This window comes from Leuresthes tenuis, unplaced genomic scaffold (genome assembly GCF_036924035.1).
Source record: "Leuresthes tenuis unplaced genomic scaffold, fLeuTen1.0.hap1 SCAF_5, whole genome shotgun sequence".
In the NCBI taxonomy this organism is placed as follows: domain Eukaryota; kingdom Metazoa; phylum Chordata; class Actinopteri; order Atheriniformes; family Atherinopsidae; genus Leuresthes; species Leuresthes tenuis.
Genome location: NW_027325359.1, coordinates 8,514,922 through 8,531,534, shown reverse-complemented (window position 1 = coordinate 8,531,534; position 16,613 = coordinate 8,514,922). Strand labels below are relative to the sequence as shown.

Genomic DNA, 16,613 nt, shown 5'->3' with positions numbered 1-16,613 from the left:
AGCAACGCTTTCTGAAAAAGCCCATATGGCAAATGGAGAAGCATTTGCAACATTTACCCCCTCCATGGCAAGGATACTGAGAAAAGTCGAGACCCCTGGTAGAAATAAGATGGATCACACTGAATGAGTAATCCCATATAATTTAGTAAAGGAGTGGTGCTAAGCACGTTGCACAACACCCACTGCATTTCACAGCAGAGCACTAATTGGACGGCTGCATTTAAACCCATTTAGTGACAGCCTAATGAGTCTGTCTCAAACTGAAATTATCAGTAATATGTGGTGAGGATCACACCAGCGGGTTGACAGGGATGAAATAAAAATGTCCCCCACAGCAAGCCAAATCTTACAATCTATTATGGTGTGAATAAGTGCCAATAGTCCCAGCATATGGTCCACTTTCATTTACTACAGATATTTCGCTCAATTTTTTCTTCAAACTTACATGCATTTTCTATAACTAATGCAGCCTTTGCAACAGTTACATTCATTCAACATTCCTGAAAAGTTCATTCCAAACATTGTATATACTGCTATCTTGAACCCACTTTATTATAGCACTGTGCAGTCTGAGCTCAAAGAGCTTGAGGCTGCTTAGAGTTCGAACAATATGCTCGATTTAAGCCTGAGACAGGATGTGAAGCTCCGAGACCTTCAGGCCTCAATAGCAGGCCTGTAAAAAGCAGACTGCTCCTGTCATAGCAACAATGTAGAGTCCGTGCATGTTGCTCTGGGGGGTAGTCTACCTACTGCCACACCAGGCCTAGGTTCAAACAGCCACCAGGGAAATGTGTAGTATGAGTAATACAGACAACACCGTGGCACAGTGCCCTGGGCTTCACCACTGTACTGTTTATGATCCCTCAGTACAACCTGGGAAAGGGTGGGTGAACCGAAGCATCGCACAGAAACACAGTGTGATCACCAAGATGCAATGAAACAAAAAACAGGAACAATATGTTATAGTTACTAAGATCTCATTTGAATTACGTATACAGCAACAAACTAGAGCTGGTGAGGAACAAAAAAGGTAAACAATGAATATGCATGATGTGCAGAGATAGCTGCAGTACATCTCCTCTCTGTTATGAATAACTTACGTCATGTGTTGTCACCTCATTTCCCATGAGGCAATTCTAAAGCGACTCTCCCCTCACCCCAGAGGAATTCTGCTGGCTGGTGGACAGGTAGCTTGTCATATTTTGAGTATTCTCATAAAAAAAAAAGGAAAAAGAAAAGGGGGGAAATGTGCCTGGATGCTGACATGAGCCCAGCAGGAATGTTGAACCTCCTTGCCCTCCCTGCAAAAGCTGCTATATTAACCACTAAAGTCTAATTGCTTGGTCTGTGTCTTCCTGTGCAAGTCAACAGAGGGAGCCAATTCATTTCCGCCCAGGGAGCCAGCAGAGAGAATCTGTCACAGGTATTCATAATCGCCCACTAATGCAAATTTCTGCTCACCGCGTTCTGGCTCAGTGGACAAGATAAAAGCCTTCAGAAATACAATGCCTTGTGTCTAAACTGAGAGCTTAAATGAGGGTATAAACCGAAACTGTCAGAAATATTTTCCCAGTTCCTCCCTTATGGTATGTCAACCCATGTGTTTGGGATTTACATGCTTTCTTTTTTCTTTCTTTTTTTTTTTAAAAAATGGGGAGAAACATCTGGGGAAACCTCAGATTCCTCCACTCAGATGAGACTCTGCTGTTAGATATTCCACAGTAATGAGAGGAGGTAGGACTATACTTTCCTTTGTCTCTTTGTCTCCTTTCGTTTCTGTGAAATTGAGACAGCTAATTCCACACTAGGTTTATGTTTTGCTTGTAAGTAGCAGAGTGATCAAAAGACGTGTCGGACAAACTGCAGCCTTTAAGTGTAAATTTGTATGAAAAAATAATTGTCATCAAAGATGGGCTCGGCAACAGGGTCTGAATGGATATGTTTTCAACTAATTTAAGACATTTTACACATCAAGTGAAGCCTTAAACTTGTTCAACTTAACAATGAAAACGTATTGCCCAGTCATTTATGTAACGCAAAATGAAATAAATCAACTGCGAACCAAAGCAAGGAAGGAAATTTATGATATACCTGAGCACTTTTGGTTTGCACAGAGCAATATTGGATAACAAGCGACTTGTAATGGAACAAGTGTTGGTATTTGTGTCTGGGAGGAGTGTCTCTAATGCAGGATACCTCCCTTGACAAACACCATTTAGCTGAAAAATGTTTGTATGATCATGCACACCCTGTGCCTAGGGAGAAAAAAAAAGAATTAATTAATAAAACTATCAGCACACGGTAGAGTAGATGATGGAGATGCACTCTCCTTAGCCACCTGTAAGCGCCTGCAGAAGGGGGCAACCCTGAGCTGAGCTAGTATGCCAAGAGGGTTAAGAACAACCTGACAGATTTGTTTTATGGTGCCATTAATATGATTCCACTAAATGCATTCTGCGCCTTCTCATGCAGATCCCCTGGCCAGCAGAATCCAGCACCTAATAATAAAGCACTCAGCGATTAAAAGTGTGAATAAAATAACTTAAAGCTGAGCAAGCATGGCAGCTCCCACCACCCACACGCTCCCAGGAGAGGAAGAGGAGATCGTAGCAGGAACAAAGGGACAGAGACACCTTCTATAAAAGTTTTCACCGTTCTGTAAATTGATTAACAGGGGGTGGCCCAACATACCAACATAAACCACTGACTGGCAAATATACTGCCAGACTACAAGGCTGCCAAACATTCTTCTTTTACACAACAGCAGACAACAGGCTATAAATATGGGCATCACAGCAGCATAACACAAATAATGTTGTTGATGAGCCAAATTAATGTAATGTCACCGCACATGGGGCCATACAGAATCATTACTGTTTGCATAAAGAAAAATAGTTCCAAATGTTTTTTTTCTAATCCAGTACATTTCAAAAATACCCTTATTTTTAAACTATGCACCGACCAAACACACGGAAGATTTAATCTTGGCTCTATCTTCACTACTTCTCTTCAGTTGCACTCCACTTGGAAAGCTCAACAAAGCGAGAATAGTGCCAGCCAGCATTATGAGGGTCAGTCATGGGGGCTGTGGACGGATGCCAGATTACGTGAACATGTACTGAAAGAGTGTAAGACTGACTATAGGCTGCAGGGTTTGTCTTTCTATGTGAGTGGTTGTCTGTGTGTGTGGGAGAGACAGGAAAATAGGAGAAAAACCATGTGTGCATGTGCTCAAATACGGGATACATAAATGCCAGAAAAATAAGAAAAGGTTCTACAGAACCTAATGTGGTGATAAGATCAATGGCAATAATATTAAACCACATTACTTCTCATTTAATAAAGATATTTAAAAAAGCTACTCATGCGGGTCCATTTTTTTTGTTTAAGCTGAACAGAGTCTGGATGATGGAGGGTTGATGCTGAGGACAGGAGCGGCAGGCTTTAAAGTAGCTGTAAATGCAGAGCAATGAGACATGTAATTTGTGTTGAGCTCGGGCCAGCGTGGGGACAGGCTTTCAGGGGGTGTCAGAGGCAGAGGAAGCACAGATAAGATTTCTCTCCGGGGCAGGTAGAGCGTGTGGGCAGCCACAGTGCTCTGAGCTAACACTGAATAAATATTTCACATACGCTCAGCTCAAGTCTTATCAACTGGGAAGAGACGCACACAGAGAAGAAGAGAGGGTAAAAGAGAGCCTTCTGTTGAAATGGAGAGTCTCTTCAGTGGGTTGAAATCCCTTGTGGCAATTATTTAGTGTGATGCAACTAATGATTAAATCTTTTAAGCAAATATCAGTTTACAAACATTATCTCCTGTATCCATGTTATTAAAATTTGATGATTAGTTTTTCATGTAGTTTATATTTTCTACTATCGTTCTAAAAAACTACAAAAGCACACATCTGCCACCAAGGAGGCATGTTATAAGTCATTTAATTCCTCTGGTTTATCCAAAAGAAATATCACTTATTTATAACTTAAGTCAAACCTATGTTCGTCAAAGTTGTAAACTAAAGGTTATCAGCAGCTAATAGATAAGCAAATGTCAAAGCTTCTGAGTTCTGCTGCACAGTCCAATGGAACAGTGATAGCTCTTTATCGAAGCACTAAGGAAGAGCAGCTGTGTGAGGCAAAACATTAGCATTTCCTCACAGGACCAGCTCTGGCTGTTGTCTCCCTGCCTGTCTGACACATGAGTAACGCCAGTGCGGGGCTGGAGCGGGGCAGTCAGCAGGGGCCCCGTGGTGCCTGTCAGCGGTGGCTACACTGACCCCGCAGTCCGGCACTGGCCACTAGTGTTTAATCCGTGTCGGGAGCGTTAACACTGAGCGACCTCCTGGGTGACAGATCTGCCATGCGAGCCTTTTCCCCTGAGGAGCTGGGGAGTTTGTGGGGTAGGGGGGGTGGGGTGGCATGGACTCTCTCTCTCACTGTCAACTCAGCTCACGCACGTTAACGCGTCAGGGCCAAGACCGGCCTTGAAGCAGCCACACACAGGGGTGGACAGGTCACTGCCTCAGCTGCACGGAGGGAGGTGTCCTCTGTGAGCAGGAAGGTGGTGAGTATGTTAAAGGCAGTCATTATGATACGCCACACACAGTGGGGTCAAACACAGAGCACACTTCAACTAGACTGAAAACATCTCGAATACAAAACAAAGTACAGAAGCACAGACAAGATCAGACCACATTCATACTTAAAAGTTAATTTATGTTGTTTTATAAGACTAAATCACAAAAATAATGTGGTTTGAAAAGTAACAAATAAAGATAGGAATAATCTTACAAGCCATGATGAAATATTTGCAGAAAAAATCTATAAACTCCATTGACAGAGTAAAATGTCCCAAGGTTACAACAATATATTCAGCCAGTCTCGAGAGCTGTCAGCTAACATGCCATTTGAGGGTAGCTAAATAACAATACTGTTTTAAATCAGGAAGCACAGCTGCAGTTTGTACATACTCACAGACTATCATTTAATAATTAATAGATCTCAGACTAAAAACACCACACACACACACACACACAGCCATCACTGCCATGATTTTCTTTTCTTTTTTTTTATCCTACTGGACACATTCCCACTGAAGTCTGTGAGAACTCCCACAGCCATGGAGATGGAGAGTGTAACCCCCATGAGACTGAAGAACCCCTACTCCTTTAAGGCCTCCAACTTTTTCAAACAGAGAGAAAACAGATGCAAAGCAGAAACAAGGAGACAATTCACAGGCTTCACAGTCCTCTTGCTGTTCTCACAAAAGCTCAGCCACACTGCAGAGCAGTAAACCACAAAAGGACAGATCCAAGACTCACAAAGCATCTACTTTTCAGGGACATTGTTAACAAGAACAATTATGACAACTCTGATTATGGCCTTGATCTTGGCCGGGATGGTGTTCTGGTTAATGACCCCGACTGCTGTGACTCTACACAGGTGGTCTTCTGAGACCTCTGGAGCCAGATCTGACCCTGTCATGCCCTCATCTGGGGAGATGATGATTCTATCAGGCCCCAAAAAGATCCCGCTGCAGCTGCCAAGCGTGTTTACAGCTGCACCGCATCAAACATTCATCAAATGCCAACTTTACAGTGTGTGATGTGAGGCAATCAGCATTTCACAGGCTGTCAAATGATGTCTACACCAGTTGCTACCTGGCAGTGTCAAAAAGAAAATGGTTCAAATACTCACATAAGGTGCACAGGTTTCTTTCCTGTCCAAATCCTGACAGATAAGGTTCCTCAAATGTTAAAATATTAATTCTACTTAAACACTTGAAGCGCTCATGTGACAGCAAAGCTGAAAATCAGCTTTCAAGTGTAAATTATTCCTTTTCTATTCTACCTCTCATCCGATTTATCTGAATGAAAATTCTCTACAACTTTAAACTTCTGAAAAAGATTAAGTTGGCAGGCTAATACAACCTTATTCAGCTTTTTCTCTTCTCTTTGGGGGAAAAGAAACGTATGTCTTTTGGTCTAATGCACAGAATGGAGGATTTACTCCAAGTCGTTCCCACGAATGGCTCCTGTTGGGAGAAGTAACTGACCTGATCTCTTTTGTGCCACTGTTCATATTTCTAGCAGTGCTGTAGCTCCATCTACAGGTGGTGAGCTTATGTGCAGCAAAGAACTCTGGGTGACCCCTCTGCAGTCACTGCTGATGTATAGTACATTCATCTCGCTTAGTCTTAGTGAAAAGCACATCTAAAGGCAGTTATTTTATGAAGAACTTTAGCTGTCACATTTCCCTCCCTCTCTGAGATAGAAACATGCTGTTGTCAAACTCTTGAAAAGCACAAATCTTCAGCTCATTACTGTAGCATAAACAAAAAGAGGAAAAAAAAAATCTAAATTTTTGTTTGTATTTCCATTCACTGATGAAAATGTTTATGAGGGTTTGCCAGAACTTTGTTACTTTTTTTCCTCATTAGAGAGACTATTTTAAAACTGCAGTGCACTGGTGGGAAATAGAAGGAAACTTCAAGCAGCATGGACTGTGCTGATGAGCTTTCGGGCATCCTGAACTCACAATCAACAACAGTACTGCAAATCTTTCCATTCCTAAACAAAAACACATGGTAGCAGCATAAAACCAAAGTGCAGCTTTCTGCCTCTGCCACTCATGCGGGAATCATTTTGATATTTATACATAAAACTCCACTTATCGTGAACTACGGCAGTGATCTTTTATGCAAAATTTGAATACTTTACACCTTAACAACCACTTCATAATGCATACAATAATCTGCATAAACAGGATAGCAATGTACACTACAAGCTGTGTGGAGGTCAGAAAATTTGCCTGTGGGGCTGAGTGATAAAATGGCTAAGTATTCCTGGTAAAGCACTACATGAGCATCCCACAGTCCCAGGAAAAACCACAGCAGAGGTAATGCATTACAGGATGTATATTTAGTGTAAAAGGGTAGGACTGGTCTGCCTGCATGATAAATAATGTATTGTAATGTATATTATAGCTAGACCCACCACTGCAGCGTTTCCTACTCTGAGAAGCCCTGTGCTGCCTGCCACTGTGGAAAAGAGCAGACACTAGTGGTATAATTATGCACATCTGAGAGGCAAGCAGAGGCCATCTGTCAATGTCTGAATCAGTTACCTTATTACCACTGCCTAAAGATATAAAGATAGGAGTGGGAGCCGCTTTCATTAGAGCACATGGTAGCATGCTGCTTTAGACAGCTCCAAACACTAACTTAATTGGAAATGATGACTTGGAGGAGGAGAAGCGACTGCATGGTGGACGCCCTTGGAGTGGGCAGGGGCACAAGTGCAGATCGTGGCATGGCACTAGGCTTGTAATGACAGTCAGCCGAGACCTTCCTTTGGCCCTCACAGACTATGAGGCGCTAGCATAAATTCTGCTGCAATATTTACATGTGATTTGCATGTTTTATTGTGCTTGTTACATGTTGAGGATGTAATAAATCATTAAAAAAATAAACTTTTCACTTGCTGAACTTTCAGCCTCCTGATGAGTGGGTGATGAATAACAGTGCCAAATTCCCTTTTGGCAATTCTCACCAATCACCTTTCGACACTTGGGATTATTTGAAGCTCCTCCTCATCACAGACGAAGGCGTACTCTGACCTCTTTCGCACTGTCTGCTTTTAAACGTATCAACCTGTGCACTGGCGCTCTGAAACGGATGAGTTGTTTTAAACAAAAGATTGAGCAGTTAAAGTCAATCTCATAATCTCACGACAGTAAAAATGATGAAAATAGCAAGTGAGTCTTTTTTCTTCATTTTAAGATCTTTATTTGAGTGTTTTACTCTGAATCAGCAGGTGCAGCAGGAGTGGAAATGAAAGATTAGAGTGTATCAGCGCAGACTCCCCTCACCTGTGGAGGATCTAATTATAGGTGGAAGAAGAAGGCCCCGTCCTGCTGACCTGTCACCTGTCAGCCTACCTATCCTCCTGCTCTCCTGCCCGTCTGCCTCCAAGATTCTCGCTATCTGCCCCCACTCTCGCTGAACTGTCTTTCTCTTTCCGTGCACCAACTTTCTTTCCCAGATAGTAGTCTGCCTCCCACTATGTCCTTATACAATTGTCTGCATTGTTCTCTGTCCTCCTGTCTGTGTGTCCGCCTGTCTGTCTGCACGCCGCATTTCTTCTAAAGGCTGTGATACACTGAGCCTGGCCATTGCCTGGGGGGATTTGCACCTCAGGATCACTGAGAAGGGCTTATAGAATACACCAGGTATGAATTGCATGTTATCCTGAGACAGAGCAGACAGAAGAAAGGCGGTGAAAGGAGAGTTCTTCACACACCCTGTCTGTGACCGCTTCCTCACCCTGACACAGCGCTGGCAGGTCTTTCATGGCAAGTGTACACTCTTAATCATGACATTACATTGCTGTGCTGTGGGAGATTCACTCGGTCCTTTAAGATTATTTAAGCTTAGGACCTGAGATCACATACCCTCATTAAAAACAGCTAAACAGAGACGCTTAAACAAGGTTGAAATCTCAGAGGCAGACTGTCACTACTCCACCCAAGGAAGTTGAGACCGTGATCCTCCTTACACCATCCCCTGGGTTAGGAGGCTTTGCTAAGAAGTCAGATGTACAAACGCCAAAGCCCCACCCTTTCAAATACACTCTAATGTCATCAGAACTGAAGGAAAGCCAAGTGGGGTTTGATTCAAAGGAGAAATCACATCCATCACATACACATGGGATACAAACAGAAGGCAGCCATTGTTTTTCATGGGAAAAGGGCAAGCAGAGGGAGAAAATGACTAAACCACAGATTCTCCTCAACAGCTCATTCGCACAAAATGAAAGAGTTAAAACTAGGCTGCAGTGAAACGGGACAAAACTTATTCGCCCCAAGGCTTAAAGAGAGTTCATTAACGTGAGGCAATGACTTACCAGAAAGGCTATTAGACTCCGTTGCGTGCTCTCCCACTGAAAACAGCTTTTAATGTACTGTAACGTGTACAGAACTGCTGTGCTGATTTTTCGAACCCGATATATATTCCTGGCAAGAACCTGATGGAAAATAATTGCAGCAAAACACTGCATAGTTAGTCTCGTTTGATACTGGGCATAATGTTTATGACTCTAAATGACTTAAATCAGCTTTACAATCCCTTACTTGCTAATCATGAGGTTAAAGTCAATTAAACAAATTAGTTTTACCATGACTAATCAAAACTATGACCATATGAAGATTTTTTTTTTGTGGCAACTTTAATAGGGGGACATAACGGGGAAATCTTCAGGCAAGCTTTTTTTTTGCTTTTTAATGCTTATAAAACATTGAGAGAGAAAACCTTTTTGTTGAACTTTGGGTTTTCCTCGATTAATTTCGTCTCCTTTGGTTGGAAGGTTCTGATGCCGGCTCTGACCTGAGACAAAGAAAGAAAAGATTAATACAGCAGTTTGACGATTCTTGACTTGAAGGTATATAATTCAGAATTTTATCATCATTATAAAACTCAGTTTGGTCTTTACTTTATTATAGATAACCTCCAGCACCAGTGTGATGGTCCCTTTAGAAGTACTTCCTAGGTCTTCTTTCTTTAGAAACAGACATATCTGCTGGCCATTCTTAACCTTTAGGAAATCAAAAATACAGTATACGTGTAATTATGCTTTATACTGATTCATAGCTTGTAGTCAGAGTATCATCAATTATAAACAAATTGCAATGAATAAACTTACACTCAGTAGAGGAATGGCCACTTTCCCCAAACAGTTTGAGGATTTGTCTCCATTTTCATCAAAGACAGTCAACTCTAACACATCGTGAATGTCCTTTATTGGGCTTTAAATTAGAGTAACAGAAATGTTATTTACATTAAAACATCCAACACAAAATAGGACAGATAACCTATTTTTTAGAAAAAGAAGTATTCTAACAAGGTAAAGGCTTGGTTCCACTCTGGATTGAGGGTCTTGTAGACTGCGTCAGTTTGAAGTTTGCAGTTTGCAAGCTCAATAACACACACAGGGTTGCTTTTACCTGCAAATGATAAAGATCTGGTAATTAATGTAAAGAAAAAGCCATTACTTTATTGAGTATAGCAAACACAAAATTCAAGATTACCGTTGAGGTCTGAAGCAGGAAGATCATTCGCTTTTATAACATTGACCTGAAGCAAGCCGATTTCTCCTAAACACTTGTGGGAGTTTCTTAAACCCTGAAAAAAATGGTAGTAACAGCTTTGTTGGAACAGTTAGCAAATATACCCAATTTTAACTTTATTAATAATAAGTCCATCTACATTTTCTAAAATCTATAATATATTTGAAGATAAGAACTGAAGGCTCATTCCCTTTTTCACTAAAATCAATCAAAGAGGAAAAAAGAAAAAAAAACATACAAATTTCTCTATCACAGCGTCTCTCTCATCTGCATTTGTCAAGGTAGCGCTTTCAATATCAGAGATGGAGACTCCCCAGCAGGGTCTCAGGGTGACCAGAAACACCAGTCTGCCTTTTCCTGGGTCCAAGACATGAGTGTAGAGCTGCCTCTCATTAAGAGGAAGCCTCGATAGATCAACCTCAAACCTGTGATACAAGAAGAAAATCAGGCCGATGAAACAATTAAATAGTTGTGTGGACGAACAAATATGAGCAAAACTGCCAACCAGGAAACACTCACATCCCCCATGATTCTTCCCCCTTCCTCCCTCTCTTTGAGAACACCTCCACCTGCAGAGGTTCCTGGTTATCTTCAAACTGATTGAAGTCAAACTGCTCTCTCCACTGAGGATTTGCCTGAATGCAAAGGTTCTAAGGGCAGTAAAGACAAATTCAGCTTATACAGTAACACAGTAACACATATATTGATAGACTTTGATGCAATGTCAGGTTTAATGCATTATCAGACTGAGCACCTCCTGCATGACTCGTGGATTCAGCCCAAGCAGAAAGAGTGTTGTGTTGTGTGTATGTGCATCCATTTGAGTGTGCTTGTATGTGCGCACCTCAGTCGCCACTCTGGGATTGTAAACACTGACAGCTTCCAATTAGAATCAGCTTTGTTCAACAAACAAACAAGCAGAGAGGAAGGAAGAGTGGTTTACAAAGAAATGACATGGCAACATGAGACAACTGCACCATCGAATCGTCAGGGGGAGGCCAACAAGTACAGGTAGATGAACAGGGCATGCTGGGTATGTAAATGAAGGAAATGAAGCCCACCACCCGCAGCACACTGAGAAGTGAGTGGCAGCGTTGCTCAGTCTAATGAGCTGCCTCTGCCATGGCCCAGTGAGCCAAGGTGGAGGTGAGTCACTGACAGGCACCTGCTGGGAGAGGAGAGCAAAGCCGGGAAGTGGGAGACAGGAGCTGGAAGAAAGTTCAACTCTAAAGAGCAGGTATTAAAAAGACATAGAAACTTGATGGGGGTGGAGAGAGAGAGGGGGGGGGGGGGGCGGTAGGAGAAGTGTGAAAGTCCAACCTTGCTCTTGTATTTCTGATCACCAAGGCGAAAGCGGACGTAAATGTCATCCTGGCCGTACCGCGGCAGGTCCTGTCCCTCCACCAAGGTGATGTGGAGCACACCTTTCCACATCTTGTTCTTCAGCTGATTCTTCTGCGTGTCAGCTGGGCGAGACGGAGAGGCCTGGTTCTGCTGCAGGGCAGAAATGCACAGAGACAGTTACAGCTTCTTTTCTATTTTAAAGCACTTTGAACGGAGGCTTTGTGCTCTCCCATCCTTTTACCTGCTCCTGTCCCAGCCTAACACCTCATCATGTTCACATATAGCATGAAAGTAGGACAAAGGTTTACACTATACAGGCCAGCTCTATTGGAGCACATTAGCACATCTCTACTGACAGGCAAGCCACACCATGGAGACTCCTGGAAAGAGAGGGACGTCAGTGAGCAGCCAGATGTCCCTGGCTGTGACAGTCCCACTCATCACTGGCTCCCAGACAGAGTGTGGGGAGGCAGGACACTTGGCATACTGCACCAGAGACAGCAGGCAGCAGTGAGTAATGATGCAAACCGCACAGCTCTCTCATCAGCAAATTATGCATACATGCAGCATGTATGGCCTGCAGCAGAGTTTACTTCATGTTGGCTAATTCACCCACCTTTAATTCAACCAGCACAATGAGATTTTATCTTGTACAGTGCAGCTATAAAACTGACCAAGATACTGTGGTTTCAAGAACTCTTAGGAAATAAAGGACAGCCCTGAAAATAATCCACTTCTCCTGCCGTGTGGCACAGAGGGAGTGAGAGGAGGAGAGGCCTTGATATGTTTCCATGTCTGAGTTCCCATGAGGCCATGCGGTGATAGGCCAGGGCTGTAAAAACAAACAGCACAGAGGTTGTGTAGGGCTGACTGTAATTAAAGAGCAGGAGCGTAATCTGCTCGAGCCTCTTTGATTGCCCAGCTCCTTCGGCTGCCCTGGCGACGCTGCTTCAAACAGCCTCAGTGAAACTCCCCTGCTACTCCAGCCCCTCCTCATCACTACAGGGTCACAACCCACATTGCCACCCAATCCGGAGGGGATCAAAGCACATCTCAGGGACCTGAATTAACATGGAATACCACAGGCACAGCCCTATAAATATCAGCCCCTTCAAAAGAAGAGGAACAGAGGGAGTAGGGGAGCGATATAAAACAGGCCTCAGCCAAGTCATCCCAAGTGTTTATCTTGGACACATTTCTATCTCAGCGGCCAATAAAACAATTCCACTTAACTGTAAGTGGCCCCTAAAGAGAATCTATTCCTGGTCCTAAAAGGGCTGTGCGATTGCTTCCATATGGTGGGACAGCATGGGGACAAGCACGATGAGCTCAGACCCAGGTCCATTTGGCTGGTACCTCAGCACTGTCCATCCACAGCTGTGATATTACATCCTAACATCTGGGTTATTGCCCGCTATGCCTGGGAATTATCAGCCTTGCCATCTTAGGCATCCCACACTGGCAGCATGCCTCGAACAGCCGAGCCCCCCTTCCGCTTCTCCCATACGCCCCCTCCTGTTTGAAACACTATCACACAGCAGAGTTTTTACTTAGGCACTTGCCATTCCCGGTCTCTGTGGTGGTATCACAGAGGGAGAAAACGATGTTCCGACAGAGGGGGAGTAGAGCTGTAAGAGCTGGGTATTCAGCACTTCCAGGATAGGTGTTAAATGCAATACGATACACTACCTTCGTCAAAAATGAAATGGGAAGAAAATTGCATTGTTACATTGTTAAATTAGCACTGTGATTTAGGAGGTAGAACATTGTGTTTAGTCCCCTCCACACACTTCTGTCTCCCTTTGAGTATCTTTAACCATCTGTAGTGGATAACCTACAATGTGTATGAAAATGGCATTCATTCCTTTGTCATCTAATTTCAAATTGAGATTGTCTTCTGGACCATCAAGAGACTGAACAGTGGCAGATGTAGTGACAGCATAGGTGTGAATAGAAACCCATTCTCTGCGGTGTGAGTCCCAAACTGCAACCCTCCAATTTCACTCTGAATCTAATTACAGCTGCAATATATTGAAAACCACTCGAGGAGAAATAGAACTTTGTTTACTACAAAACAAAATACTCTTCTGTAATACTCACCTAAGTGCTAATTTACAATAGATACAGTCTGCATGCTATATCTATATGTATCATATATATTTATATATAGATGCGCGTGTATGTATGTTTATTTTTTTGTATGTTTTCTTTTGATCAGAACCTTCTGTGATATTGTGCCATACTTTTTGAAACAAATGTTATTACAAAAAATAATATACGTTGCAAAAAGGTTCATTTTAAATCTGAAGAAGACATGGGAAAAGACACTCAGAGATAAAGGTTACACACAAAAGCCAGCAAATGTTCTTATAGTCTTTGTTGCACCATAGCACAGTGAGCTACTGCCACCTAGTGCTTCAGATCAGGCTAACCGCAAGCACAACTTAGTAAATGGCAATGCTGAATGAACTAATACTACTGCCGTTCTGAATGCAATACGGGAATTTCACTTAAAATAAAATGTGACGTGATATCACAATCCATACCTTGTTCTTTTTTTGAAGAAATCTCTGTAAATAAAAAAGGAAAGCATGCTTTAGTACCAAAGTTTTAGTGAGATGAAGGAAAAAGAATTTCATCTGCACACAAACTTCCGTGATCAGAAATATTCTTACATAGCCTCGTTTGATGGTGGCATCTCTGAACATGAGGGAGACATCGACGATGATTACTCCCATGTCATCTTCTTTGCTTTTTGGATCATTAAGACGCAACTCCATCTCATAAGTCCTGTGCGAAGACAGAAAGAACAAGGAGATTAAGACTTATGACCCCTTATCCATATCTTTAAATATTAATGATAATCTATTCTTTAAAACATGTACATAAAAAAAATGATTTATATCCAACTCGCCTGTGCATTTCAAGGTTTTTCAAAGAAATAGTACTGGAACCCATGAAGTCATCCGAAGTCCGATTTTTATCATAGACCTGCAACATTATTACAAACAATAAAACTGTATGATTGGGCACGGGACCACTTTTATCAGATAATTAAACCCATGTTAAACAAACAGTGCCTACCCGAACTTCCACAACATGCTCCCTGTCTCGAAGGGGAAGAGAGAAGGACTCGTTCCACCGAGGATTTAAATTTTTATAAACCACTTTGCTTTTATAGAATTGTTTTCCCTCCAGTTTGAACTTCACGTATGGATCACTGGAACCTGAAATTATCCATAAGAAAAAATCAAATAAAAATGAGTGAAATGAACAACCTCTGGAATTTAATCACAGTTTACAGTCGAAGGAAACATTATGTGGGACATATTTTAACATGAAAATGTACATGTATGAAAGCACATGATCATACACAAACATGCAACCCTTCCCCCATGCTGAGTGTGTGAGAGACTGTAATATGTGAAGAGGAGGAGGAGGAGGAGCACCCCACACATGGCAAAAACAGCAATGTAGCTGTTTAATTGTGAAAGAGTAGAAACACTCGCCAGCATGAGGCAACCAGAAACCAAAATTGAGAAGCAACCAGTGTTAATCTTCCAAGCCTGTTAAAAAAGTCTGTCTGTGAGTGCGGTGGGGGTATGGGACTTCTTTGTTTCTGCAATTGCACGCAGATTGGCCAAAAAATGAAAGCTAGCCCCATGCCTTCATTTGTATAGGGGAATAAAGGGGTGCCTGAGAGAGCCTGCAGGGAGGCTTGAATCACATGACAAAGGCCCTGTGGGGATGGGCTGTCAGGCCTGTCAGCTCCCCACTCCAAATGAACATCTCGCAAAGGCAGGCAGGACCCACAGCAGCTCCACCCTGCCAGCCTGTGACAGGGAAACCTCCAGGCAACTTGACAGGAGGAGAATGTGGCAGCTAGCGAGGAGAAAAGCTCTGGCATGACTGAGAATGGTGACGATGGAAATTAATGGGAAGAAAAGAGAGAACAAAAAACAAGGAGCGGGGGGCTGGTGGTGTGGTCCCTTTCAGAATATGTAATGACACTGTATGCCATTGGTGGGCCTTTGGCACTGTGGTGATTGTTGGGCAAACACTGGAGAGACAGGGGGCGTGTGTGGGCATTGCATCATCATGGTGCCATCTTGTCAGGGAAAGTAAGGTCTCAACTAGCAGAGGGCACCATGCCTGGAGGCTCCTCTGCCACCAGGCAGGAAAAAAAAAAAAAAAAAAAACCTGCCTAATTCCAAGAAGATGTCTAAAGGTGATTCCTAAAGCTACTGGATGAAAACACAAAGTAGCCTCAGGATTTTAATTGGCAAATCAAATAAAATTAATGCAACTTTGAAATGCCGCCGTGTCACAGATGATTTTTCAAGAGTCACTTTCTGTTCTTAAAAAAAAAAAACTCAAAGTAAAACATAAGTCTAAAAATGTTCCAATACACTAGTCAGAAAATTGTCATAATTCAAGAAACCTTTCAACCAATTTTGGGATTCCATGGCCACTTGATGGTGCTATTTTCACACTGCAAACACACCTGGCCCTTCTGTATGCTTCAAACTTTGATGTGTTATCCTGCCTGTCACCCTCATGATGCTGTTGCTCATATGAAACCAATTAAAAAAAAGGTTAATCAAATAAAAAAAAAATGAGCACAGTTTCAGGTTGACGATATTAGACGTTCATTCTAAACACTCCGATATCAAATCTAAAGAAATCAATTATTTCAGATGAGAAAAAATATATATTTTGACATATATACTATGATAAAAATAATTTATGAGGTAAAAGATTGCATTTATTTTAGTTTTTAATCCATCAGCAGCAGTTGTTTAAATGAGTTTCATGTACAGTTTCATGTACAGAATGAATTAGAAGAGTTAGTTTTATCACAGTCTGCCTTTTGTCAAACTGGTCCTACTGCATACTTTTCTAAAGCTCTTTTTTCTTCGTACTCGACAAGAGTCACACTCACAGGAAAACAAAAGCATTAAATGAACACACCCCATTCTCTCTGCTTAAACTGACACATTTCTGTTATGTAACTGGTTTTTTTTGTTGTTTTTTTCAACATTTGCAACATTGGTTTGTGTCTCAGAATCACAGTTTGTTTGATTAAGTGTATTCACACTTTTTGTACAAAAAGTAGACTCACCCTTAAGCTGCAGGCATAAGTCAACACACTT

General features: G+C 42.2%; 1 protein-coding gene across 1 annotated transcript in view; it reads right to left on the bottom strand.

The window, feature by feature from the left end:
- The window catches only part of mctp2a (multiple C2 domains, transmembrane 2a), a 29,293-nt gene that overhangs the window by 10,449 nt on the left and 2,231 nt on the right, over nucleotides 1–16,613 (bottom strand). The window contains exons 4-16 of the mRNA XM_072385130.1: nucleotides 14,545–14,687; nucleotides 14,375–14,451; nucleotides 14,136–14,250; nucleotides 14,007–14,030; nucleotides 11,437–11,610; nucleotides 10,636–10,766; nucleotides 10,355–10,541; nucleotides 10,078–10,171; nucleotides 9,891–9,993; nucleotides 9,693–9,795; nucleotides 9,483–9,584; nucleotides 9,302–9,376; nucleotides 8,898–9,017 (exon numbers count right to left, since the gene is read on the bottom strand). Of these exons, the coding sequence (XP_072241231.1) occupies nucleotides 8,898–9,017; nucleotides 9,302–9,376; nucleotides 9,483–9,584; nucleotides 9,693–9,795; nucleotides 9,891–9,993; nucleotides 10,078–10,171; nucleotides 10,355–10,541; nucleotides 10,636–10,766; nucleotides 11,437–11,610; nucleotides 14,007–14,030; nucleotides 14,136–14,250; nucleotides 14,375–14,451; nucleotides 14,545–14,687 (1,448 nt within the window). The remainder of the gene's footprint in view (nucleotides 1–8,897; nucleotides 9,018–9,301; nucleotides 9,377–9,482; nucleotides 9,585–9,692; nucleotides 9,796–9,890; nucleotides 9,994–10,077; nucleotides 10,172–10,354; nucleotides 10,542–10,635; nucleotides 10,767–11,436; nucleotides 11,611–14,006; nucleotides 14,031–14,135; nucleotides 14,251–14,374; nucleotides 14,452–14,544; nucleotides 14,688–16,613) is intronic.